The 26,981-nt window shown below is 36.6% G+C and overlaps 1 protein-coding gene across 1 annotated transcript; it reads right to left on the reverse strand.

The window, feature by feature from the left end:
* On the reverse strand, positions 1–26,788 carry AASDHPPT (aminoadipate-semialdehyde dehydrogenase-phosphopantetheinyl transferase). Its single transcript, XM_083854483.1, has 6 exons — positions 26,615–26,788; positions 25,637–25,862; positions 12,701–12,822; positions 11,826–11,987; positions 5,125–5,202; positions 1–692 (listed from the first exon to the last, which is right to left on the reverse strand). Exons 1-6 carry the CDS (start codon positions 26,756–26,758, stop codon positions 534–536), a joined length of 891 nt encoding a protein of 296 aa, XP_083710609.1. The 5' UTR covers positions 26,759–26,788; the 3' UTR covers positions 1–533.
* Between the last annotated feature and the right edge of the window lie 193 nt (positions 26,789–26,981).

The raw sequence follows: 26,981 nt of genomic DNA on the forward strand, positions 1-26,981 counted from the left end.
CACATGTAGCTCCAAGACTACTAAGACTCAGACCTTTTTAGTCTGGCATTACACAAACACCAAGTGTTGTACAAACACCTGCACCACACAATAACAGCACAAGATTTTGTACCAATTTTCCTGATTTTATTTGTCCATCTGACAATAAATGAATGATTTTTGTAAGAGAAAAAGCAGTATCATAATTGAAGCTTCAGCATAAATATGGAAACACATTTTTATATACTAAACACTTGTTCACTAGTAAACAGAATTATTGTACAACTGCTTTCCGTTCCTGGATAATTACTGAAGTGTAAGAACCACAGGTGAGGAGATGCAAAAAGGCATGTTGGCTTAGGCTTTTCATTCAGAATTCCTTTAGTAAGGAAATATGTCTTCCTTGCAATTCCAATGAAGTGTAATGAAAATCAGGTCAGCTTAAATAGGGAAAGGTATGTTTCATTTACATATGTGCACTTATTCCCATACTTCAAATTAAACAGGGTAACAGCATAAGAATTCTGATAAATTTCTTTTCCTTATACACAGTCTTATCTCAAATGTGAACTCTGTCTCATTGGACCCTCCTGCTTTGAACAGAAATTGTCCCAATATGCAGAATCCTCAGGTGTGACTGGAATACCAGATGCAACTAAATCTTCAAAAGTCAATATTGTAAACTGCAGTTGGTTAGGCTCCATGGAATGGACCTAAAGAAAACACACATTAGCATGACATGAATCAATAAATATCTATTTTCTTCCTGTAAAATTCTCTGTCATGTTTAAACTACACATTGCTTACTGAAAAAGAAAGAAAACATTCTACATTTGAGACTAATGTCACTTCCCTTCGTTTAGGCTACCAATAACTATTACAAGCATGTAACAGGCCACACAGAAAAATCGAGTTTTTCATCGAAACACAGTTACAAAACTGATGGAACAAGGGCTATAGAATGCTCCAAATATGACAGAATGACTGTTTAAGTCCAGGAAAAAAGAGACCATTATCAAACAAATTGTACTTCATTCTTCAGGAGATACGATTATTTGAGACAATTGTGTGAGGATTCATTCCACCTAGGTGTGCCTATTTTACTCTTTTCAATACCAGCAGTCACTGACATTTTGCATGCTTTTCTCAGACTCAAATGCCACTTAAAAACTAAAATGGTCACAATCAACCTGCAATTCCCCATGTTAAATCCAATTAAATATAGACTGAGATGTTAGAGATGACAGTGTCATGGTCTCCAGGTTAGTTTCGTTATGCCAAAATTAAAAAAAAAAATCACTTTTCAAAGAAGAAAAAGATTTGGGTGGGTTTTTTTTGTTTTGTTTTTTTTTTTGAGCATACTACTGCACAGCCTGCACAGTATGCTGTATGCCATCTCCAAATGTAATTGTTTCCAGACAGCAGGGCAGATAGTACTGCTTGCATGAATCAAACATAAATATAGCTGATTCTTCTAAATTGGCATTTGCTTGAGTGACACATTCCTCATGTTTAATATTTCACAAAATTCAATAGGACTCCTTTGCAGTGGTATTACTTGGTACATCAGACAAACTGACTCATTTTTGATAAGCCTGTCAGGGTCTCTGGGTCTCTGTGTGGCACTACAATGCTCTGGTGTATCAGCCACTACTCCCAGTTGCGTGTCACCAGCAAACCTGCTGAGGGTGCCCTGCACCATTATCTAGTTCATTAATGAAGATGTTGCACAGGACTGGACCCAGTTCTGACACCTGGGGTGCATCACTGGTAACTGGCCTCCAACCAGACTTTGCAGCACTATCACCACACCCTGGGCCCAAACGTTAAGTCACATCTACCTCACTGTCTGCTTACCCATTACTCAGCATTTTTCTAGGAGGATCTTATGAGACACAGTGCCAGAGATAAATGGTACTGAAATACAATTACCCACTGCTTTAACCTCATCTACCAGACCAGTCATTTCATAGCAGAAATTTACCCAGTTGGCTGAGCATGACTTTCTCTTGGTAAAGCTATGCTGACTAGTCCTGATGATTTCTTTGTCCTTGCTGTGCCTGGAAAGAGTGTTCAGAATCAGCTGTTCAGCCACCTTTCCAGCAATCACAGTGAAGCTGTCAGATGTGTAATTGCCCGAGTCCTCCTTCTTCCATGTTACTTTCCAGTCTTCAGGCACTTGTCCGTGCCTGTGATCAACCAAAGATTATTGAGAGGGGCCTTGCAATGGTAGCTGTATCCCATAAATATTCACTGACTTACACCCATCCAGTTTGCTCAAGCATTCCCTGACAAAGTCCTCTTCCTCCAAGGGTGCATATTCCTTCCTCTTTCAGTCCTGCAACCTAAGATTCCTGACAGCCAGCCTGGCTAATAAATACGGATGCAAAGGTGGCATTTAGCACCTCAGCCTCTTTCAACATTTGTCTTGTTGAGCAAAACCCTTCCCTTTGGCTTCTTTTTATCTACAGAAATGCTTCTTGTTGCTTTGAACATCCCTGGTCAGATTAAATTCTATTTGGGCTTTAGCTTTTCTAACTTCATCCCTGGATGCTTAAATAATATTTCTGTATTCTTGTCATGTTTACTCATTCTTGCTCCCACCCTCTGTATGCTGCCCTTTTAATGTCCAAGTTTGGCTAGGAGCTCCCTGTTCATCCACGCAGACCTTCTGGCCTTTTGCCTGACTTCAATTGCAGTGAGATGGAACTCTTGTGAGAGTGAAGAAGATGATCCTTCCTTGTTTACATCCAAGTGCTGGAGGTAACTCTGTCCAAGGTCAATATTGAGGATTTTTGTCACATCTGATGAAGTTAGTCAGTAAATAGGCAAAAACCAAAAATTCTTCACTTCAGTATTTGAGCAGTAGGCTATTAGGAATAAATGCAGAGACAACAAAATGGTTTGTGCTTATTGTAACAACACAGAAAACCTCTTAGCTGTCAATGCAGACCAAAAGCAAAAAAGATTGAGCTGCCTTTCACTTCATGTCCTTACACAAGTGACATGGTGTGGAGACATTTCTGTTCATCTGACATTTTGGAGATGAGGTAAAGCTGCTGGAATGGTGCCTAGAGCCATGCAAGTGACATTACAGATGTCTACCAAATATGAAGCAAGCCTCTGAGCCAAGTAGTTGTTAACAGATGTAGTTTGAACTGCAGCACGTGCTTGTCTGAAGGAAGTGTGTCCTGACAGAATACGTCACAACTCCTGTGAAGTAGCGCGAGTGACAGACAGAAGACACTTTATATTCTACACAGGAGTTATAAAGAATTTTAAACTCAGACATCTTTTATTGAGCCTCAGGTAAATGTCTAGATCTAGGTTAAGAGCACAGATAAATGTTCTGTTTCCTCGAGCATATAGCAGTCACTAGCACTTTGATAAGATTCTTGACACTAGGTATTTTTAATTACAGTACATTAATATAACAATTGGTCTTTCTTTGGAATTGTAGGTACATGCTGTCATTTTGTGAAGAAAGCTGCAGATAGATGTTCTGCAAGCAGGCCATAATGAATTACTCCTGTGATTGCAGAGAGGGAACAGACACAAACACTGACATCCTGAAACAATTGGGTAACATTTACACTCCTGTTAAACAAGAATGAACAACCTTTTCTTTCTACACATCTAGCAATAAATATAATCCTTTATATGGTTCTTTTACAAAGAGAGAAAGCAACTTTCAATTTCCTCTTAGAAAGAGGCCTAAAAAGGCACAATGCAACAGTACATAAATTTTCACTTAATTTCCTTACTGGGGAGTCTCAGAGTGCTCTCTTTTTCTGCTTAAAATGACCTTTTTTCATTGAACTGAGAAAATGAAATTTAGGTCATTATAAATTTAGTCCGTGGACAAGTAAGTCTTTGAGAGTCCTCTTGATTCAAAGACTTTTCATCATAACCTTTGATATCATGACATTTTTTTCTATCATATGTTTAAGGTAAGTGACTATGCTGGTGAAGGTCAATACTTAAAAATCATGGATTCCTGTAGAATACTTAGGTAATTGTCTTTCAAAAAACAAACACCTTTTCACCTTAGACTTAGAGTTATCAGTATTCCTGTCAGAAGGATAATGTGCAACCCCACCAGGAACTTAAGTATGTCCTGCCAAAAACTGCACATAATTTCTTAAAAAATATTTGTCCACTGATTTATCACAGTAAATCCTCAAAGGCAGTTTAATACCTCTTTTTCTCAATCTAACCAATACTAGTTAAAAGGTATGCCTCCCTTTGCTATTCATGAACATAGATTTTGTTACCACGATAAATAGTCTGTATTATCACTTTATTGTTTTTATCGATTCCTATACTAATTTTCTTTTTTTTTTTCTAGTTCCTGGTACAATCCTTGTATCTAAATAACAGAAAACAATGAACCAATTTTCTTGTGAGCAACTAGAACACCAGAGAAAAATCTGGCAATTTGTCACATTCTCATTTGCTGACTGTCTGGCTGTTTTGGCTACAACTTGCCAGTCTGGCTGTCCCTTAAATTTGACTTTTATTGCTATTTTCACGACTGAGGTCTTTTTTAAATTGCACAGAAAAATCATAAAAAGCTTTTAAGTAGCTTTTCTCTTTCTCTCAGTAGAGACACCACATGGAATGAAGACTAACACTGCTGTTCTTCCCATCTGTTGGTTGTTGTTGCTTGTCTCAAGGGTTATCTTGTCATAATGGTGTTTGAGCGATGGATCTGCTCTGGGATACACGCACTGACAGTCCCCCACTAAAATCAGCTTGGTGAGGTGTCATACAAGTTTAGCAGTCCAGATTGGTTCACTGTTTCCATTTCCCTCTGTGAATACCATCTTTCCCACATGAGTAGTAGGAGGCTATGACAAAAATCACTTAATCTTCTCTTGAATGAACACACTGAATACATGCATTACAGACTTGACATTATCTGTTGCTGTCCTCTGAAACTATTTCTCCTTCATGGACTTTTCCTGAAATAGGTGCAACAGAACTAGAGGAAACACTTCAGTAATAGTGCTTCATTCTAGTTAATACTGTGCCTAAGATAAGCCTTCTTCTTGGCCCTGTATATGAGATAACACACTTTTAACCACAGCATAAGTTTATATTCAAGTGATCAATGAGATATGAAACTACTTCACAATTCCTTACATCAGAATCCTTCTGTACAAATCCCTCCTGTTTCCCAAGCGCTACTGCAACATGATGATGCTCATCCAAGCGGGTTTCCTAGTAAAGATGAAAGATAGCAATGTAAATGCACTTTCATTACTCTGTTTCCAGAGTATACACTATATAAGTGTTTAGAGTATAGTTCAGAACAATAGCACAAGATAATTTAAAATACTTTAAAATAACGGCATTCAAAAAGCAATAGTACATTTTAGCAGTTTTGTTGGAGGGCTCAGTGATGCAGACACATTAAAATGTTCACAGGGCTGAGGACAGATTACTATAGGTTACCAATACCTTATCTATTTGTAGATATGTGTATTCAAGTTTGTGACCTGAGCATTCCTGTACCAATCCCTTCTAAGTCTCAAACCATATAACTCATCTTAGCTACCCTTTTCCAGTGAGATGAACTCTGAAAAACAATGATGTCAGTGTAAACTTAAACCAAAGACTCTCTCCCTCTTGGCTTCAGATGGCATATAAATGCACAACTTTAAATTCCTGACACAGTCTGAATACTGCTATGTGTAAATAGGAATCAGCATTTTTAGATGTATAACTATATATTTAGTAATATAGTTTTTACCTATTTAATAGTTTGGTTTGAAAGTGGTTTTTTTCTAGAAAGACTAAAAATTTATCCTAAACAATTTCAGGAAAAAAAACCCCAAATACTTCTATTGTTTCTGAATAATGCTTATTCCATAGCCAAGCCATAACTCCACTGACTTTTAAAAAAGACATATATCTAAGGGGACAAAATAAAATTTCCCCTGTTTCTTTACTCTAAATTTTTCATGTAATTTCTGCACACTTTCTAAAGTAGAAATCAAGAATAACAAGAATTTTACCTAGGAAAGTGATCCATTTCAATATTGCCACTGATCTGGAAATTAGAAAGTCATTGGGATATTCTCCTGGGACATAAGAATGAACCTCCAATTTTGGCTTCATTAGGAAATATTCTAACTGCACTAAATTATAGTATAAAGAAAGCACCATGATCCCCTCCTATTTCCTCTGACAGGTTGTTAGTTGCCTCATTTTTCTCCTCTTTTAATGTAAGCAAAATGTCTTTTAGGACAATCGCGAGTGTGCATCAGGCTTTTCCACAGTTCATTTACTATAGAGAATTTTCAAAGGCTTCAGTTGCCAGGATACCATTTCTGTGATTCCAAAACAGCCCTGTATATATATATATATATATATATATATATATATATATATATATATATATACACACACATATAAAAAGGTACCAAACTGCTCAGCTAAAATCTACTCAGCCCAGCTCAGTCAAGGCAGCAGCTGCTCCAGTCATGCGTAGCACCAGTACAACTGTAAAGTTGGGGGAACTTTCTGGCAAATGTGGGTGCCTTGGCTGAGAGGTGCTGCTGAGGAAACAGAACTGTGCTTTTACATTGATCTCTTCAGCACCAAAGCTGTGCCCATTTGACAGCTTTGGCAGTGAACTCTACCTACCTCACCTACTTAAAAAAAACCCCATCAAGCTCGTGTTGTCATACCTTTCTGCAAAGTGCTAGTAAGAAAATTAATATTTCAAATTTGTGTAGATTAAAAAACATTTCATATAAGAAACACTACTAAGCCTACAGCATAAGCAGTACTTTATATGACTGCAAGAGCTATAAATGTACTTCCTATGTGGTATTTTACTGGGTTTTCTGCACCTTTACTAGGATACAGAACTGAATGGAGCTCAAGCATAAAGATATCTCATAGGCAACCACTTGTACTCAGTGTGCACATTTCTGTAACTTACTTGAAAATAAGAAAGACTATGAATATTAGATGCTTGATCAAGTGTTGCTAAACCATTTCTATAGTTCTGGGGTGGCAGTGTTTTGTGTTTTTCTAGATGGAAAAATTACTATATCCTCTTTTTAATTGCTTCATTTTCTGCCCTTCTTTAATTTTTTTTTGCATGTCCAAGAGGTCAGAACAGAAGACACAGCACAGCACATATAGCAGTGGCTTACATCTGTAATCAGAAGTCTGCAAACAGCTTTTTCTTTTTTAAGCACAGATTTTTCTTTTTGTGAAGTCAACTTATATTACTTCTTGTTTGTTCAACAGATAGTATTTCATATATTGTTAGCAAAATAATGTTTTTTTCAGTTCAAAGCTGCATTTAACAGGCAGTGACTGTTTAGCTAGACCTTCCCTGCAGAGACTCTGCGCAATGAACAGTGAATGAAAAAAGTTCCATTTCATTTATTTCATGTATCCTCTGTGGTCACAGAGTTTTCAGCATCTTACAATAAAGATAATAAATAAATAAAACATAAACTATGCCCTTCATCTATCTTTGCTGTTTCAGAGCAATGTTAATCCAAATGAAATACGGAAAGGAACATCTTTCCTGGCCTTTGCAAGTGGCCAGCAAAAACCTTAAACAATGGAATTAATGAAACATACTGAAACTATAAAAAGCATCAGACTGGCTCAATTCCCTGGAGATATTGCTATACCAGCTTATAAAATTAGTATCTTAAATAGAAATAGATTATTAAACAAAAAGAGGACAATAATATAGAATTTATTCGGGGTAGAGAGTTTGTTTTGTTAAGATTCCTCTCCGTAAACCAGAAAACATAATGGACCAAAATTTGTTTTTGTCTGCACAGAACAAAAGTGTTACTAGAGCACACAGAGATTTACAATGATCTCATTTCAAAGACTCGGCAGAATGATGTGTCTGGAATTCAAATCATTATGAATTCACTCAACAACAGACAGCTTAGGATGAATCTGTACCTTCCCAGCCAGCAGAATTGATTGATGAGTGAAAACAGTTGGATTAGCTAGTCTTAGAAATAAAAAATTCTATTCTTATTTATTACTGACAATGCAACAGGATTAACTTCTCTTCCTGAGGGTGAAAGATGCCAACTACAGTTGCACACCACCAATTACTAAATATGTTTCAAATTGACCCAGGTAATCTCTCTTTGAAATTCATGTTCTGGAAGTAACCTATTTGCATATAAACAAGCCAAGCAAATACTTGTTGTGAAAAAATGCAGAAAGTTATTTGTGCAACAGCAGTCCTGCCAGGTGATTCTTAATCCCAGAGCAAAGTTTAGGATAAATCATGTGCTTCCTATATAAAATAATTGTATCCAAAGTTGAGGTAGGTACAAAACCAGAAATGCTTTATGTCTCATTTAAGAGTCTTCTTTAATATCGATTCCAGTAAGCGCTATCCAGTTATTCTGTACACAACTGTGACCAAGAAGGAAAGGGTCATGAATACATTTAACATTTTGCAAATCACTAACTAGGAATTTATTTTTCATAATCTCATAGAATGTCTTACACTGGAAGGGACCTCAAAGAGCATCTCATTGCAACCACCCTGCCGTGGACAGGGACACATTCCACTAGTGCAGGTTGCTCAGAGCCCCATCCAATCTGGCCTTGAACACTTTCAGGGATGGGACATCCTGGAAGTTCTCTGGGAAACCTATTCTTGTGCCAATATAGTTTCAGTGCTGATATGTTTTTCCATATAAAGGATCTGCTACAAATCTACCTATCTTATAAACTTATATTGATCTCTTTAAATGATAGAACTCGTCATAATTGTTTTCAATCAGCTTCTTTAATTTTTACTAGAATTAACTACTTTATTCTTGTCATAGTAGTAGGCAGCTCATATCACATGGGCTCCTCACTGGCAGGGCACTATGAGAAACTGTAGTCCTTGATTTTGTTTTGGTGCGTTATCAGCACTGTTCTCATCCTAAATTCAAAACACAGCACTATGCCAGCTACTAAGAAGAAAATTAACTGTACCAGAGATGAAACTAGGATAATTATCCAAGTTTATTTTCTTCAAAGGAAGTAAACGGAGCATATAGAATTGCCCATAATAATCATCACCATCATCATAATGATTCCATCCTAAATCAACACCCTGACAAAATACTGTTATCACTCTTCACTGGATTAGCTGTCTTTTAGTTATTACTATACAAAGTCACCTTTTCAAAATGAGCAAAGTCTGTACTGTCTATATGAATTAAGCATATTCAACACATATAGCAGACACCTCTTAAAATTAAATTGACGCTTTTAAACAAAGCTTTTTTTCTCCAACTCCTTCCAGAACAGCTGAAGGGGATCTGCATAGCAATCTATAGAGTAATACAGCTAGAAAACAAGACTCTAAGGCTAAATCCTTCCATCCAGATCAAACAAGAAGAGGCTGTTTCTGACCAACTGCCTCCATTCAAGCCAAAAAATATGGGGAGTGAACGAGGGCAAAGGCACTTTGAGCAAAACTAAATCCTTGATAGAAAGACCACAAACAGTCAGCTACATAACAAAGTAGTTAATTTGGTATTTACAACAAAATAAGAGAAACCTTTTTGCACTGTTCACAGAAGATTCTATCTCCCAATTTGAATTGGCTTTGCTCTGACTGTGAACAGTCACAGGGTGTCTAAATGGTGTCAACTTTGATTTGTTCTGATTCATTAGTATTTCTCTTGACCTTTTAGTCATGACAAGTAGAAGGTGGTGGATCTTTTCCTGGTCTTTATGAATTTGAAATTATCTTTTTTATATTACATGGTACTTTCTGAAGGAGATTTCAGAATACTTTGTGTAACTTAAATGGATAAAATCCCCTTTATTTCTCCCTTCCATTTTTAGTAAATTAGGTTCTCTTTAAAAATGAAATGAATCAATCAAAAATATGTGATAATTGCATTTTAAACAGTCTTGCTCTCTTTGATCATTTCCTTTCACTAAGATGCAGGCAGTTCTGAAATGTAGAAGTTAAGTCATTGTGTTGTTTTATTGATAGAAAAAGCTCCCTCCCACGGCACAGGCACAAGAGGGAACCCAAGGAAAAGACTGAATCAGTAATACATAGTCTTACAGGTGATTTAATGTCTGCTCCTGGGTGACTCTTTCAGATTTCTCCAAATTAATGCTTTCAACTAAAAAGTTTTTTCAAAAATCTGATGAGACAAAGAATGACGTTCCTAAGTAAAAAAATGAACGCAAAATTAAAAGAAACTTGGTAACAGACAAAGAAGCAAAGCATTGCTTAATTTTAGGCTCTCTGGAGATTGGTAACTGAAAAACATTTTATTTATTTAATTTTAATGAATGTTGATACTTAAATAAAATTATATCCCAACTGAGCTTGTATTTAAAGCAAACATGATATTAAGCCCTTTCTTTGAAATACAAGAATCTGCCTCATTATAATGCTGCACTCTTGGGAAGCAGGAGGGCAAGCGTGGAAGGGGAGAACATTCCTCAGACAAAAACTCCATGAATGTTCTAGCAGTAATTACTAAGTAATAAGGAAAATTCAAACAATTAGAAAGCATTTAAGTATTACAGGGAGCTATCTGCATCATCATCCTCAGGCTATTTCTGTCAATCAACCACAGGCACATCAAAGACCAAAACTAGGAGTTACAGAATTCAATGAAGACAGGTAGATGATGCTCCCTTGGCCATGGTACACTGCAGTAACACAGAAAGCATTCTGGTACAGGACATATCACAGGCTTTCCCAATAACTTCCTCTGCCAGTGTAATTCCAACTAGTGAATTTCATGACACAATGATATTGCTATACTATATAGGAATTGAGTAAGAGGACTGATTTAGTATGCATAGGCTTGTAACACAAAACCAAAAGTGGATAGGAATGCTGAATGAAGGAATGAAATGTAAAGAAAAAAACTTATACTCTGAATTTGAACGTTACTGGAACATTCATTCTTTCACTCCACATGCACAGGGTACATGTAGTTTGTATACTAAAGAAAATAAACATACAGCAGAAATTTGTCATTTAGACAGCTCTATTGGAACAGCTGTCTCCAACAATATAGGTATTTTCAAAATGCAAATATGTATTCAAAACTGAATATTACTGAAAAGTGCACTTGACAGTTTGTTCCATTTTTTGCTTTGTTTAAAGCGGTTGAGTAAACATGCCTCTGGGGTGTAGAGAAATGGGATTGTGATTTGTTCTTAAAGCCTGGGTTTTTTTAGTAATTAAATAATTTGAGATCACTATGAATCAGAACCATTTAGGCTGGAAAACACCTTTAACACCAGCAAGTCCCACTGTTAACCCAGCACTGCCAGGTCTACCAGTAAACCATGCCCCTATCAGTTCTTTCTCTACATACCCTCTAAACAGATGATGGTGATAAGGTCTTACCAAATCTGAAAGGATAGATGTTTTAGTGATAAGCCCCAATAACTTTGAAGAAGAAAGAAGACAAAAGTCCAAACCCCAGGACTCAGAGTATTGAGACCAACAATTCTAGACCAACTGATGAAAAACTTTAAATCTTAGACTTGTTCAAGAAATCAAGTCTGAATGTATTTTTGTGAACTTCCTGCATACCTTAGGATGACCTTCCCAGAGTGCAGGAAATATATTCCAGGCAAAGAAAAAAATAAAAAGACATTATAAAAAATTCATCTATGGGGTGTCCTTGCAACAATGTAAAAAAAAAAAATAAAATGCTGCAGATTTATATCCTAAGTTTTGATTGCTATAACCTCAATGTGATTATACAGAATAAAGATGGGAAGTTGCAATTAAAAACATCAAACATGCAATGCAACCATAAGGAACTGAGACTTCTTACCACTAGCTGAAACACATTCTTTACCTCAAATGTCCACTCCTCTTCCTTTTCTCCATCCAGAAGCATTTTTGTCTCCTTATACACCTTCCCTATTTCCAGTTGCAATGGAGACACATTAAATTCAATTCTCTGCAAGTTAAAGCCAATTCCAACTCCAATGGCCTTTAAGAAGCTTTCTTTTAAGGCCTAAAAGACACAAAACATGTATTTTATTTATACTGGTTATCAACTGATATTTAAACTGCTATTTACTGTTCTATACACATTACTTCTGAGCACACATTGCAGACAAAATAAATTTAAGACTTATACTACTGTAAATATGAGGGTGGACTGATGAAATTATCAAGAGAAAAAGTTATCAGCATAGTTTATACCCAGCCTAACCTGCTGCATTAAAATAAACATGCAACTGAAATTACTTAGTGACACATACAGATATGAATGCTTTACCTTGTTCTGGCTTTGTGTTTAAAGCTACTAATAAATCCCATTGGAAATGCCAGCTGTATCATGGTTCTCAAAGTTATTCTGATATTCAAATGATCACTGAAATATAAAATCCCAGAATATCTTCACATGAAATGGTATCTGCATCAGGGGAGTTTAGATTGGATAACAGGAGAAACTTTTTCATCAAATGGCTTTTCAAGCACTGGAACAAACTGCCCAGGGAAGTGGCTGAGTCACCCTGAAATACTTAAAATATGGGTAGAGGTAGTGCTTAGGAACATAGTCCAGTGGTGGGTTTGATATCTTAGATGTCTCTTTCAACCTAAACCATTCTATGATTCTACACAACCACAAAAAGATTACATTTTTACTATAATGAAAATAATAAATTATATCAGAAAATAACATGAACATTTGCAGACTTTAAACAGGAAAAGAAGTATTACCCAGTGCCGATAAAACATGGCCAGCTGCATCCATTCATTACTCATAGACTTGATTACATCCCATTCTGTTTCAGTAAACTGTCGCTTCATTATGTGAAAAAAGTTTGGAATTGAGCTACTACCTATAAATCAGACAGAGATATTTACAGAAATTTTAACAGAGTGGTAATAATAAGCAAATGAATTATCTTACACTATTGTTCTAGAAAAAACTTGTAAAAAAAAAAATAATTATGAACCAACTCTGCTCCACAGTTTGAATTTATGCCTCAAAGCAGTGAGCTTGATAAATGTTCAGGATGCAGTTTTCCAGCATTCTCTAAAAGGCAAAGTATTTAATCAATGATGATTTTATATAAACATAAAAAATATATATTCAGCTATGAAAGTAGCATATACAGTCTCTGGCATCTGACAGCTTGATTTAGTAACATTTTATAAAACAGCATGCTGTTTGTCAAAATTTATCAAGCTATTCTGCCTCCCGCTCTTGGATGCTGGGATACAAAACAAACACTTTTTTAAGCACTTGTAGCACAGTCTTCTGAATTTATCACACATATATTAAGCTATTTGGATTGGATTTACTCTGGAAGAAAAATGGAGGTAGAGAGGTGCCCATAATAACAGTAAGAAATATACCAATGGGAAAAAAAATCCTCCAAAAAACCCAGCCTCAAACAACCAAACATCCAAATCCTTAGACAGAATTTAAGCTTCCTCTAAAAACAATCACAGCTACGTGGCACTGCAGCAGCTCTTTGGGGGCTACACCACTTTTCCCCATTAGTTTAAATTTACCTCGTAGAAGACACTACAGTGTGTGGTTATGTTGTTGATCAATGGTGTTTCCATAGTAGATTGAATTCTATGGACCTTGTTACAAGCCTGGCTACCCCTAGCCTATGTTAACCAGTATCCCACACAAGCATCCAAGTCCAACTGGCTAACAGGTGGCTGAAGAGAGAAGAGCAGAAAACAACCTATTTTCTTTAGAAGGGATAATAAAAATCTGGGTAGAGACAATTCCACATATTGACACAATTTCTTTGAAAGATTATTCAACGTTCTTACTAAAAATAAAACATTAGTCACATTTAATTCAAAACATTTTCCCCCTCCCAATACCACACTACTTTGAAGAACCCATTCTCTAAGTAACTGTTTAAGATGCAGTTTCTAACTGTAGTTGTGCTAGTAATTCTTTGAGTTGACCGGGCAAAGAATTTTCCTTTTCTATGCTCATGTTCCTCATCCTTAACCAGGGGTAAAGGCATTAAGCCTTCTCTATAAAGTGGCTGTCTTCTACAGCTATCTAAGCAGTAAATAAAAACAGGTATAGGCAGCAGTAATAACTGACTTGAACAAACTAATGTTACACTAAAGCACACATTCACATCTTCTCACAGTTTCCAAACCATTCTGCAAAGTGTTATCTGACATACATATCCCACAAGACACGGCAGTGACATTTCAGAGATGCTCTCAACTGCATTTTAAAGCCAACATCTTAAGGCAGATTTCTGTTGAGAGTTGCAGCACTAAACTAATGGAATGATCCAGAACAATCTAAGGACAGGACTAATTTCCCTCTGGAGGAAATAACAGCAGAAATAAAAATCAACCACAATGCTTTGATGAATTACCAAGGCAGATTCCGTATCCATCTACTTACACAATCCAACTTCCCTGAAATAATAAAAAAAATGAAAAAAAAAGTTGAACTGGGAGAAAGGTGCTTTCTTTCACTTCTGTATTTGCATGGCCCATTTTACAATCAAATAACTACATTAATATCTGCTCTAAACAATCCACTTTTATTTCCCCCTCTCTTTTCTCGAATATTTAAGACAACAGTGGTGAGGCTCCAGCCTGTTCTTGTGATTCAAACTACATAACGTTCCAGAATGTCCTGGTGTACCCTTCCTTCTCTATTACTTTCAGAGAGTTCTCCTCCTTTCAATAACCCAGGACTACCAGAGAAAACTACCCAAGACTATTCACACTACGCTACCTTCAGCATGTAGAGGCATATAAAGGCTCCTGCATTGTCAGTCCTGCCATCTCAACTTTATCACACGCGGTGAATACATGTGATGCTTCAACCATTTAGTACACCAAGTGCATATGCCACTGCTTTCTCCCTCATTGTTCACCCCTTTTCTTATCCTAGGTTTCTTCAACTGTTCAACTACTCTTCCCAACACTCATGTTCAAATTCACACAGTACTTTCCCCTCCACTCCCACCGTCTGTCACATTCCTCCTCTGAAAAGCTCAGGCATCACTTTGTCCTTAAGTACACTCACTCCTGGTTTCCTTAAGACAGTACAGTTGCTTTCTCTGAGAAACAGATGAGAGGACTTAGGACTACAATTCTCCACAAGTTACTTGCAGTACCACAGCCTGCCTAATCCATTTCCCCACATTTTGGCATCTGGGAAAAACAGATCCACAGAATTATGGGGAAAATGCAGGTAGAAGAGGACCTTTGGAGACCACCTGGTCTAACCTTCTGTTGAAAACCAGAGCCTCATGTTGGCTTACCCAGGGCCCAGTCAAGCAGAGTATTTCACCCCTTCTCTGGGGAACCTAGTCCAGTATTCTGCTGTTCTCATGGTGAAGACTTGTTCTGTAGAGACAGAAATCCCCCTGGAGCAGCCTGAGCCTGCTGCCTTTTCCTGTGCACCCTCATGAAGACAACTACATGCATCCTCTCTGCAACTACATTTCAGGAAGGCTGTGACTAGATTCCCCTCTTCAGAACTTTCAACTCTTCCGGTTCAACCAACCCAGCTCCATCAGCATTTCTATGTAAGTCCAGTTCCCCAACCCTCTAATGACCTTGGTGGCCCTTCACTAAACCCTCCTCAATTTTCCTGTGTCTCTCATGACATAGGAGATACAAAGGGGAGAAAACTATAAGCAGCAGAAAGCTTCTGTTCAAATGCTCTGGTTTTTGCGTTTAGTTTGATTAAAAAAAAAAAAAAAAAAAAAAAGCCTCAAGTGTATTTGCCACAATTTATTAAAAACGTCCTTTAAAAGAATGGGAACAAGTCCATATAGCAATTAATTATTTGGTTTTAAAATTGCATTTCTCTCCCTTGTCAACTTGTTTAAGAAATAAACTTACTTCTTAAGAAGTACTTCTTACTTGCCTATGTCAAGAAATATAGCTCTTCAAAATAAAATAACTCATTTTAATCCTGAGAATTAATTATATTGCCCTCTCTGATTCTAAAATACATTCCTTGTTAATAAACTTCTAAGTACATTAGCTCCTTAAGAATATAAACTGAGTAATCTTTCAAAAATTGCATTCTAGTCATTAAAAATAAAATCTGAACCCAAAGTTAAGTTTCTTCATTAGATTAAAAGCAAACAACACCCTGGAAATTTCAGGAAGAGTGAGGAGAGGAAATAGTGAGTGCTACTGGAAAAAAGACTCTAATATTAAGCCTGGAAAGTAAACATACTATATGCAGGTAGGTGTGCATGTTCATATTTGTGCATATGTGTCTTCATTTTGGATTTTTTGCATGAGCTATTTACATTAATACATAATGCCATGTTTTCCACTTCAATGACAACTGGTGTTTCATAAATTTTTTTAAAGACTAGGCAAAAAATCTGCTTTGCATTTTCCCTGTAGAACAGCAATGACAGAAACCAGATATAAAAGACTGATTTTAAAAAGAGGCAGGAGTGAAGAATAAGAAAACAGACTATATTCTCTAGTCCTGTTTGCAAATGTACTGTAAAAACAGAACATAAACACAGCATAATTTCCCCCCATTTTTCTATCTGCTAATGAATCCCAACAAGCCGCATTTGTAGGAAGATAAAGGCAATCAGAATTAAGATTCATGTAAACCATGATGCTATTACTAGTGAAAATTGCTACCTATAAGGCTAATACAGAAATCTTCATACAATTTTTTAAATTTTTACAAACATCAGGCTAATCACAAGTCAGTTATGGTAATACAGTGCACATTTCACAAAGGCAGGGTACAAACTTGTACCGAAAATTATTAAAACCATGCCATGCATTCTCAAAACCTGTGAGAAGAGTAGATGACTGACCATTTTCACTTCACATTTTACAAGTTTACAGTCTTCAACTTGGTTTGGTCAGATACAAACAAAGCAGTTTATAAAGCTACTACTGCCAACTTACTGATCAACTAATCTGAAAAAAATAAAACAAACAATCAAGCCCAAACCCAAACAAACACTCAAAACAAAATACAAAACAAACCTCAGAATGCAAACAGCCTCCTCACCAACTTGAACTGCATAAAAGAAACAGTTCAATGATCAAGAACGAATACTTAATCAATACAATCAGTTTACTTTCAGATAGAAAACAGGTAAAATTGCAGTGTGACACATCATACATAGCAAAATGAACAACTGAAGTGTGAACAGTTCAATCTACCTAATAAAGTGAAACCCTAAATAGCCATGAAACATATAAACTAACCAGCTGTATTGGATGGATGTTTCAAGTCCTGGACTCTTGGGGTGACAATTCTTTTGGTGTAGGACCATATTTGATCACATTTTACTGTCACTAAAGGAAACCAAAGTAACCTGATACAGAGAAAACATTTCTTCTGCAACAGATGCCCAAGCCCTAATTGTTTATTAATACCAACTAACCCTTGTACAGATGTTTAGAAACAACACAACGCAAATCATTAGTGAGATAAATGACTAACTTATAAGAACCAGATAGAACATTAACAATGCATGTTTTTTCAATCTAGTAGCTCACATAGCTTTAGTGTGAATTGCAAATTGGATTTACGTTCTCTGACCTCCATACTTCCTGCCAGTCTCCTGCAATTCTTCCAATTATATATATGTTAAACATTCATTCTCATCATGTTAACATTGATACGTTTTATCTTGGCACACTCCAGAGAAGCACTAACTCTAAAATGCCTGAAAATTTGACACTGTCTCCTATAAATTACTCAACATTTTCCAGATTGTAAAAATGGAAAAGTCATAAAGAGACTGAAATAATTTGATGATGTTTGATACTTTCTCTGCAGACAGCATCATTAAGTCTCTGCAATATTAGAGAAACTGCTAAGGTTTCGATTGCATTAGTGTGGTTGGGTCTAACAGCAGTGATGAACATTAAGCAAGCTGCCTTGATAGTCAGTGTAAAACAAAAGGAAGTAAAGAATTAAAATGGCTTAGATAGCTCTACCTCTAAAACTTGACTGGAAAAACAGCAGCTTTGATGCAGCTTTGACTTAGATTAAAATAACCTGAAATAAAATTAAAAGCTGTTAACAGGATACCTCATATCTGATCAATTTAAAGACAAGTAGCACTGGGTCTGCAACACATTTATGCTTTTTATAATTTATTCTGAAAATTAAAAAAAAATTTACAGATCCTCTCAAATTTTGTTCAGACTCCAGAATATTTTTACATGTTCTTTCCATGCCAAAGATCCAGCTGGAACATATACTTGCTATTGAAGAGCTTGCAGTCAAACATCTGGGTTCAAGCTCATGGTTTTAGCTTGCCTCTGAGTGGAGAAAATAAAAGCACTTAAAATACAGAGTCTTAATCACTAAGATGACTCAGGGATCTCAAATTATTTGAGAAAAATGTACTTACAGCTTTACAGTGATAGCAAGTAAGAAAATGAGCAATAATGAGTTTGTGTTTGTCTTGTACCTTTTACTTGCTTAAGATCTTTCCAAGAAATTGTATGACCACAGCTAGCAGAGCTCTAGGCAGCCATAATATTTCAGCAAAACCAAAAAATTACCCCACAAAAATGACACTTTAATCAGTTTTTCATTATAAAACATACATCAGTTACAGCAATCATTGCATTGCCAGAACAGCAGGAATTCTACTTGCTTTCAACACTTAGGAAGTTATGCTGCATCACACTACAACACAACCCCCAAAATCTAAATAAACATAAAAATATACTTTCCTTTATAAAGCAAGTTGTAGGACACAACTACAGATGTAAAAAAAAAAAAAGTGCAGATGGTATCTGACCATCTAAAGCCTTACACTACATAGTACTACCAAGCCATCAGATCTCTGAAAAGTTTTATTACATTTTATGAAGTAATATACCAGAAGGCATTTCTAAGTATTCAGATATTGATCAAAATCTTTTGACAACTAATCCTTTGCTTTAAAATTAACATTTTAAAGAAAATCTGTAACTTAATATCATTTATTAGTCCAAGAAAACAAGCAAACAAAACCCCACACTTACTAGCCCAAGAAAACAGAGAAGCAAAAAAAGGAGATTTAATCACAACAACAGATCTCCCTTTCACAGTTTATCAAGCAGGAAAAGTTAGGTATTTAGTGACAGTGTAATTATAGGGAATGCAGGCCCATCTTTAAGAAGTTGACACCACTGCAGAGCCTGGGGTTGCATGGGAATCCAGTTGGTAGTTGATATATAAAGCTCTATATTGGGTAAAAGAGGTGGGGGGTAGCCAGTCTCAGTACCTAAGTCATCCTCATCTTCCACATGAATTTCACTACTGATTCACATTTTCTAACACCTACTTGATCTAACTAATGCATATTTTTTCCTGGGAAGCTCTGCGACCTTAGAAAGCACAAGCTGATTCAAACTGAGCTGCTTTCCCTGAAAGAGTTTCATGAGAGATGTCCTCCTCTATATTGTGGAAATGGTGTGGAAATGGTCCTCAATATTGAGACACACACTCTGGGACTATGTCCCTCAACCTCACGGTATCCTATGCAGTAAATGAATCCAATGAACAATAGATGCTTTTTAATGGCAGAAGAAACTGCACAGAATCCTGTCCCAGAACATGAATTGCAGAGCCAAATGCAATAAAAAATACCCTTTATTTTCACATTTAAAACTTTCCCACCTCTATCTTTATACCATCCTTCCCTCTTTTCTCTCTTCATAATGAAGTCCAAAAAACCCCACATGACAACAGAAGCAGTATTAGTGTTTTAAATTTGAGAATCAATCTCTCCTACATAAGGACATTTTTTTAAAAACGAATGAAAAATCAAAAAAGTAAGACCTTATAAAGCCATTTTTTTGGCTTGCCAACAGCTGAAAGACTGTTTGTCCCACTTGACAGCTAAAATCCAGCATGTTTTGCTTTGCTTGGACTTCCCACAGAGAAGAGACAGCAGTCAGCTAGTCATTGGCATGTTGTCCCCCCACATCCTTCCCTTTAATATCACACAAATCAAATTTTGCCACTGCAGGAGCTCTCTTTTATCCAGCCAAAATATCCAAGGAAAGATGCAAGTGGAAGATAAATGTGCTGTAACATGGCAAAAGCAGATGAAAAAGCAGAGGCCCACAGACAAAAAACTGATGAACTTTAATGGTCTATTCACCTGTATCAGCTGAATCTACTCTTGTAGATATCATCTCCAACTGTTTGCTTTGCTTTTATTAAATCTGTTTTTACTAGGAAAGAAAAAAAGGAAGATATACAGACTTAATACAGAACCCAACAAGTCTGTTGAACAAATAGGAAAACTACTCAGGGCAACTAATAATTTTTCAATACACTACAAAATTAAGATTTTCCATCAAAATACAACACATCACATATTGGCTATGAATGCTTAGAATTTCCAGAACCAACCCAATAAATAACAAGAAAACAGCTACCTATGGAAGTAGTAAATGTCTCCTGGCCCTACTTTCCTGAAAACCTGACATAACATAAGCAACCTGTAATCTTTATTTTTCAACAAGGCAAATATAAAAATATTTGCCTTGTTGAAAATCAGAATTTCTCTTAGAAACGAAACACATCAGCAAAATGCAACTGAGGCTATTTTTTTTTTTTTTTACATTTACTGGAGAGACATGTGAAATATTTAAGGTAAGTTCTACCATTTCATAAATCAGTCTAAAAAAATCTGCAAGTCTATCTGTAAAGACTGTCTCACAACCTTGAAACCAGTAAGGGCTCCAAACTTTAATACCTGCACAGTCAATATCCAAATAAGCTTCTGACAACGCAAAATAAAGTCAGCTTCTATGTTACAGCTCTTGCAACAAATATATGTATCTGTAAAGCTGAAGCCATTAGAAATGGGCAGGGTTAGCAAGAAACTCCTCAAAGACAATTTTTTAGTACCTACATAGTAATTACTTAACCTTAGTCCTTGGATTGATTTTTCTGCTACGCTTTTTTAACTTGGAAAGCCAAAGCTAACTGCCATTAGTGCAGGTTGAGAAGCACTTTTAGTTTTGTTTAAAAAAAAGAAAAATCAGTTCTATTTAGCTGCTCATTGCGTATAACTTAATTTCCCTAAACACCAATTAAGTAATAAATTGTGATTATTGTAAATTCAGTGTGCAGAATGAAAAACAGCCCCACAACACCAAAACAATCTGACAAGCATTCTTATAGTTACTCTTTGTTCCAGCTCTTATTTTTAATAAAAGCTCCTAGTATAGGATTTTTCTTTTCTTTACCACTAGTTTATCCCTCATTTTAAACATATATTCCCCACATCCTAATTTTGTAGTTCTGCATTTTACTATCAGGTTATATTTTAATTCAAATGGTTTTACATTTTTCTTTGAAAGAAATAGTCATAAAGGATTAAGAGAGCTTCTTTGGAAAATAAAGAATTTTTTCTTTAAAGAGGAGATTTAATCACAGTATCAACTTTCTTTCATAGTTTATCAAGCACTGGTATTTTATCAATTACAGAACTGTGTAATTCCAGGTTAAAACTGTGTTAGAAACGTGAAAAAACCACAGCAGTGAAATTGCTATATATTATATATTCTGTAAGAATACGTTTAAGATGGCTGCTTCTACCCAGTTGCAAATAGAACAAGAACAAAGAAATACCTCCCTGTTTACTCAGTGTAAGAGCATAGCATCACTGGGATTCTGTAGCTCAACAAGGTTATCAGTTGATTGTTTTAACATCCTTCATATCTAAAAATTATCTGCTTACATACATATTTATAAATTATGACTTCTTTGATCTGTAAGAAGTAACATTTAAATCAAACCCTTTGTTAATTTTCTCATTCCAAGCAGTGCATCTACATACCTAAAGCTGTAAGCTGGTTATTAGCTGGTATTAGCTAACAATTTGATGATTATCTCTAGCAGTAAAAGATTTGATGCTGGTTGCTGTTATGAGATTTACTGACATACAACAATAAAAGCAGAAACATTTAAAACTTCGTTTAAGGTTAAAAGTAAATCACCTTAAGGACAAAAGCAGTCAAAAGAACAATCTGATTTGGAATTTGTTTCTAGGTCAGGAAATTCTTATTTAAAAGCTGAAATGCAGCAATTAAATAAGCAATTTCAAAAAACTGAACATGGCTGCTAGCTAAAAGACATGCCAAATATCTTAACTATGATGTAGGTGTGACTAACTCAATTAGGCTTATGAATACACCAAAATTAACAGCACAAAGTTTAAAACTGTCTGGGGAGAGAACTTTCCTCTACCAGCTAGACTGAGGTATGGTATTTAGCTTCTTCATGTGGGACTTAGATACAGATGTGGCCTGTCTCTGATTTGAAGATCTCTATCATCTCTTGCATTACCTCACCTCAATAACATAATGAGAATAAAAAGAGAAAAATGAGTCAAGCTCTTTTTATATTTCCTTGCCTCAGAGAAAATCAGTTTCAAATAATTAGGTGTTTGCACATAATAGCCTACTTTCCTAAAAAAGCATTTACTGAAGTATTTTTAGATCAAATTACTTTTTCTGAGAAATTCACATGCAGGAAATTTACCCTTTTGTGTCTTTTAACAAGCAAGCCTAGCATAAAACCAAAATATTAATGAGAAAAGCTAATTCTACTGCATGTCAAATATTTAATTCTGGAATAAAACTGAGATTGGAGACATCTGGATCAAAGTAAATACAGTGGGATAGGCAAGAAAGATTGTAGGCTGATTTTCAAAGATATGGAAAGAACTGTTTATTTATCTTTGCAAATTCACCTACGCTAAAAAACTGCATTAGTGAAAAGAAATTCACTTGCACAGCAGGAAAGCTCTTGAGGCTAAGATCTAAACTTTTTTTTCCAAATGCTCAAGGTAATATTTATTAAGCTATAATTATTTCATAAGTCTCTGAAAATGTTCTACTTTACAGAGTTTAAGTGACTGGTCAATCAACACTCCACTCGAACCAAGTTGACACTTGTTGCAGAATTTCTTTTCTGTAAGTTAAAAAAACAAATGCAAGCTCAGTTTTTTTTCCATAGGGAGTTAACAGTACTGTAAGAATCCTTCTCATTTCTTTTTTGAAAGGCTTAAAATAAATTCATGCCCACTACCTCTCTAGCCAAATAACGTTCACAGACACTTCTACTAACAAATTTACAGGATAGTGTGCATTTTTCCAAATGACTCCACAATTCATCTTAAACTGATTTGAAGAGAAATAAGCATTGATCTCAGTAATTCTTCAAAAACAATTAAACTGAAAGAGTGATTTAAATCTAGAATAACTTGTCAGATAACCAAAAGGCAGCAACACACAATACCTAAAGAGGATATTTTCCTTTTCTATCATCGCTACAGTATTTACTTCAATAGCTGAATAGAGGAAAAAAGGTGATAAAGTGTTGCAAATCTCTGCAACTTTTGTAGAACTGCTGCTGTTTGCAGTAGTAAGAATAGCTTCTGGGCCTGCCTTCACTTTTGAAGAGGGCTATGTCTTGTTGTAGCTTAATTTCTTAGATTATAATAATGAAGCACAAGTGGAAACAGGCAGCTTCTTACAAACAATAAGTAAAACAAAAATATATAGCACATGTTAAGAAGTGACAGAAAATTCTTACGTGCACCTGGACTCCTTGTTACATAGTAGCACACAAACAGCACACTTGTCAAAACTTTCAGCTGCACAATACTCTTGTATATCTGCACTGCAGATTTTGCATGCTTGCTGGTTGAACAATAAAGGAATATAAGAGCTACAATACTAGAGACCTCAATGCTGTTGGATAACATCACAAGATGAAGTACTTTGTATTTAAAAAAGTGTTTAAGAAAACAAACAAACCTACTGAAATGTACTTTGTTCACAGGCAACTCTTTGTCCTTGTAGCTGTTGCAAGGAAAGAGATTTATAGTGGATCCACCTTCAGAAATATAATGTACTTAGCAAGTGCAGAACAAGAGCACCACTCAGTGGAACTATCAGAGAAAACAATACTGGTAAAGTCAGTGTTATCTGTTCATAGCCCAGCAACAAAAACAAGTTGCAGGTGATTCTACTAAGACAAAAGCCTTCCTCAGAAAAATGTTAGGTGAAAAGATGGCCAGCCTTAAATTACAGTATCTGTAATATGAAATTCTATCCTTAATATTACTTATTCACTGGCTCTGTTTGCCACAAACAATTATTACATTTCCATTAGTATCTTAATTCTTTTTCAAAAATACAAATTATAGTTACAAAAAGGAAGACATATGAGTGATCATTCAGTTTTTGGAATCATCACCATCTCCAAAATAACCACCATTTTTCACTCTCTGGGTAAAAACACTGAAGCCTGTCTATATCAGATCTTAAAGTATTAGTCTTTGGACTTCAGAGATAAAGATTAACATGCTTCATAAAACTTGTCAGCTGGACATTGACAATATACCTTTAAAACACCAGCTACATTTACAGCTGTTTAAAATACCAGCAGAGGATGCAAGATATCCCTACTTCCAAATATAAAATACCAGCAGAGGATGTAAGATATCCATACTTCCACATATAAATTTTTAAATTTTTCTGTATAAATTGTGCACTTCCCAAGAAAAGCTTCAAACACAAAATCTTGAATGTTTCGATTTTCACTATTTATCCACTAGAACTAGAAACTTTTTGTATGAGAATTAAAACTAGTGAGTCCTGTGATAAGGCCAGTGGCAGCCCAACCAGAGTGCTTCCAAGAGTGCTGAGTCCAGGTGTTACCTTTTTCATGGCAGCCTGTAGAGTGCTGTGCTTTAGGTCAATGCCTAACCCAGTGTTAATGCCACACTGGTGTTGGCACCAAGGCCTTCTCTGTAACTCTGCTCCCCCAGCAAACAGGCTGTGAGGAGACACAGCTGGGACATCCGTTGCCTGCTCTGCCTGAGAGGACCATGATAAAATCTTCACACGTCATCTGGTTATTTGGGCCCTGTGTTACTGCAGTCCTGTCAGGTGTGCCCCTGTACCAAAGCAGCCTTACCAGTCAATCATAAATCTCAGTGTGTTTCTCCTTTAACCCAGTCATACAGCAATGAACATTTGGAAACTAAATGCTCTCTATAAAAGTGTACTTAAAAATATACTTTGCTACAATCCAATTTTTGATCCTGGAATTCACTAATCTATACACTAATTTCGTACAAATAAATAGGCCAATAACTAAATTTTGTAAAGTTTAGTCTTTTTCCCAAGACCCACGTCCCTCCTCATGATCCCCTCTCACTGAGGATTATGCACATTCATAGAATCTGCCTTGCCAGTTGGCTGACACATAAAATGCCCATACTTATGGGATAACTGAGTAACAGTCTGTGACATTCTCAAGGGGATGGATCCCATTGTCCCTGTTTGGAAACATGTCCCTGCTTCTGCCTAACAGGCAGAAAAAAACAAAATTAAAGCATCTGCAGATGCTGGTACTGCCCATATGATAGAAGGATGCATGGCCTTTTTTTCCCCAGGGTTCTGCTTCTCTGAATGAGAAATATATCTCTATCTGCCCTACAATGCACCCCAATATAAACAATGAGTGTATTTAACAGCTAGAAATCCCAAATACACAATACATTCATACAGTCTCTTCTAACTACACTAAATTTCTAGGACACATATTGGTTCTTTGGGAAATGTGAAAATGTTCAGTACTCAAACACCAAAGCAGAGTCTGCTTTAGTCACCATAATGCATTACCTGGTAAATCAGTCTTCATGATATCAATGCCAACTTGAAGCTCAGGCTCAGCTGCAAGGACTGCATAATCTCCTTGATGAGAGACATTGAAGTTGAAATTTGAATTGATACCGAGTAAATTATTGGCCAGGAAAGGTTTTCCTTTTGATGTCCTTTGCAAGTGTACTTCATTCCAAGGTATGCACAGCTCTTCTGAAATTAATTTCCTCATCAGCAGGCGACCAGCCTATGAAATAAAATGGGAGTAATTCATACAGAACTATTGTGCTATGTGGTTGCTAGAAAACCTGCCTAAAAAATGTTATTACTGTTGATATCAAGTAGTGTATTTTAGCCAAATAATTTAAATGTCTCCCTTTTATAAAAGCTGTGTCAAGCAAGTTTAAGCAATAGAGTTTATCAGAGCATCGAATACACTGTTGTGATTAGCACAATTAACGTAAAACGAAAAACAGTCCCAACCTAGACAAATCACAGTAGTTCCTTTATCTTATTTACGATACTTTATGGCACAAATAAATGCTTTTTTACACTACCTGAACAGTAAAATTATTTCAACAGACTTTCATTCACTATCCAGGTGCTAAATCAAACACTCAACAGCTAAAAGTGATGAGTAACTCCTTCCAGACTCACTAGCAGATGTATATTACTACACTATTAGCCGAGATTTAAAACCTGAATCATGTAAAGCAGCTTTATTTTCCTACTTGTTACACTGATGGTCTTATGTACAGTGTCCCAGGGTTCGCTGATTTGTCTCCTGACTTGGGATCACGACTTAGAAGTTGTGAAGCTTTTCAGAGAGAGACAGTTTGCCGTCCCCCTTTGCTCCTCAGCGAGGCGGAGCTTCATACTTTTATCCTTTAGCTTTACATCCCTGAAATGCTCTTGCAGGGCACGTTTTCCTACGACAAATCAGGAACTGGGCCGTGCTGACTGCGCAGAGAGACAACCGCGTCCCCGCTCCCCATGTACCAAGGCGGCTTTGGCATCACGGGCAAAGGCAAACTGGCCGATGCGCTCCTTCTCTTCGGGCTGCACCAGCTGGGCGGCCAGGAGCCATTCCCGGCGGCGGGGTCGCCAGGCTCCGCAAGGGAAGGCCCAGCGCACGCTGCCCATGGCCCGGCCCCACAGCCCCGGCCCGGCCGCCCTCCCGGCACCCACCCGCGGCCCGCCCCACGCCGCCATCACCCGCCCTCTCGGGCCTGGCGGGAGCCTATCGCCGTGCGGGAAACACCGACGGCCCCGCCCCCAAGAGTGTTAATCAATCCGATGCCAGAGCGCCCTGTGAGTGACAGCCGCATGCGCCAGGCAGCGACCTATCAGGAGAAAGGCGGTGCCT

Source organism: Zosterops lateralis (genome assembly GCF_965231275.1).
Source record: "Zosterops lateralis genome assembly, chromosome: 2".
Lineage (NCBI taxonomy): Eukaryota > Metazoa > Chordata > Aves > Passeriformes > Zosteropidae > Zosterops > Zosterops lateralis.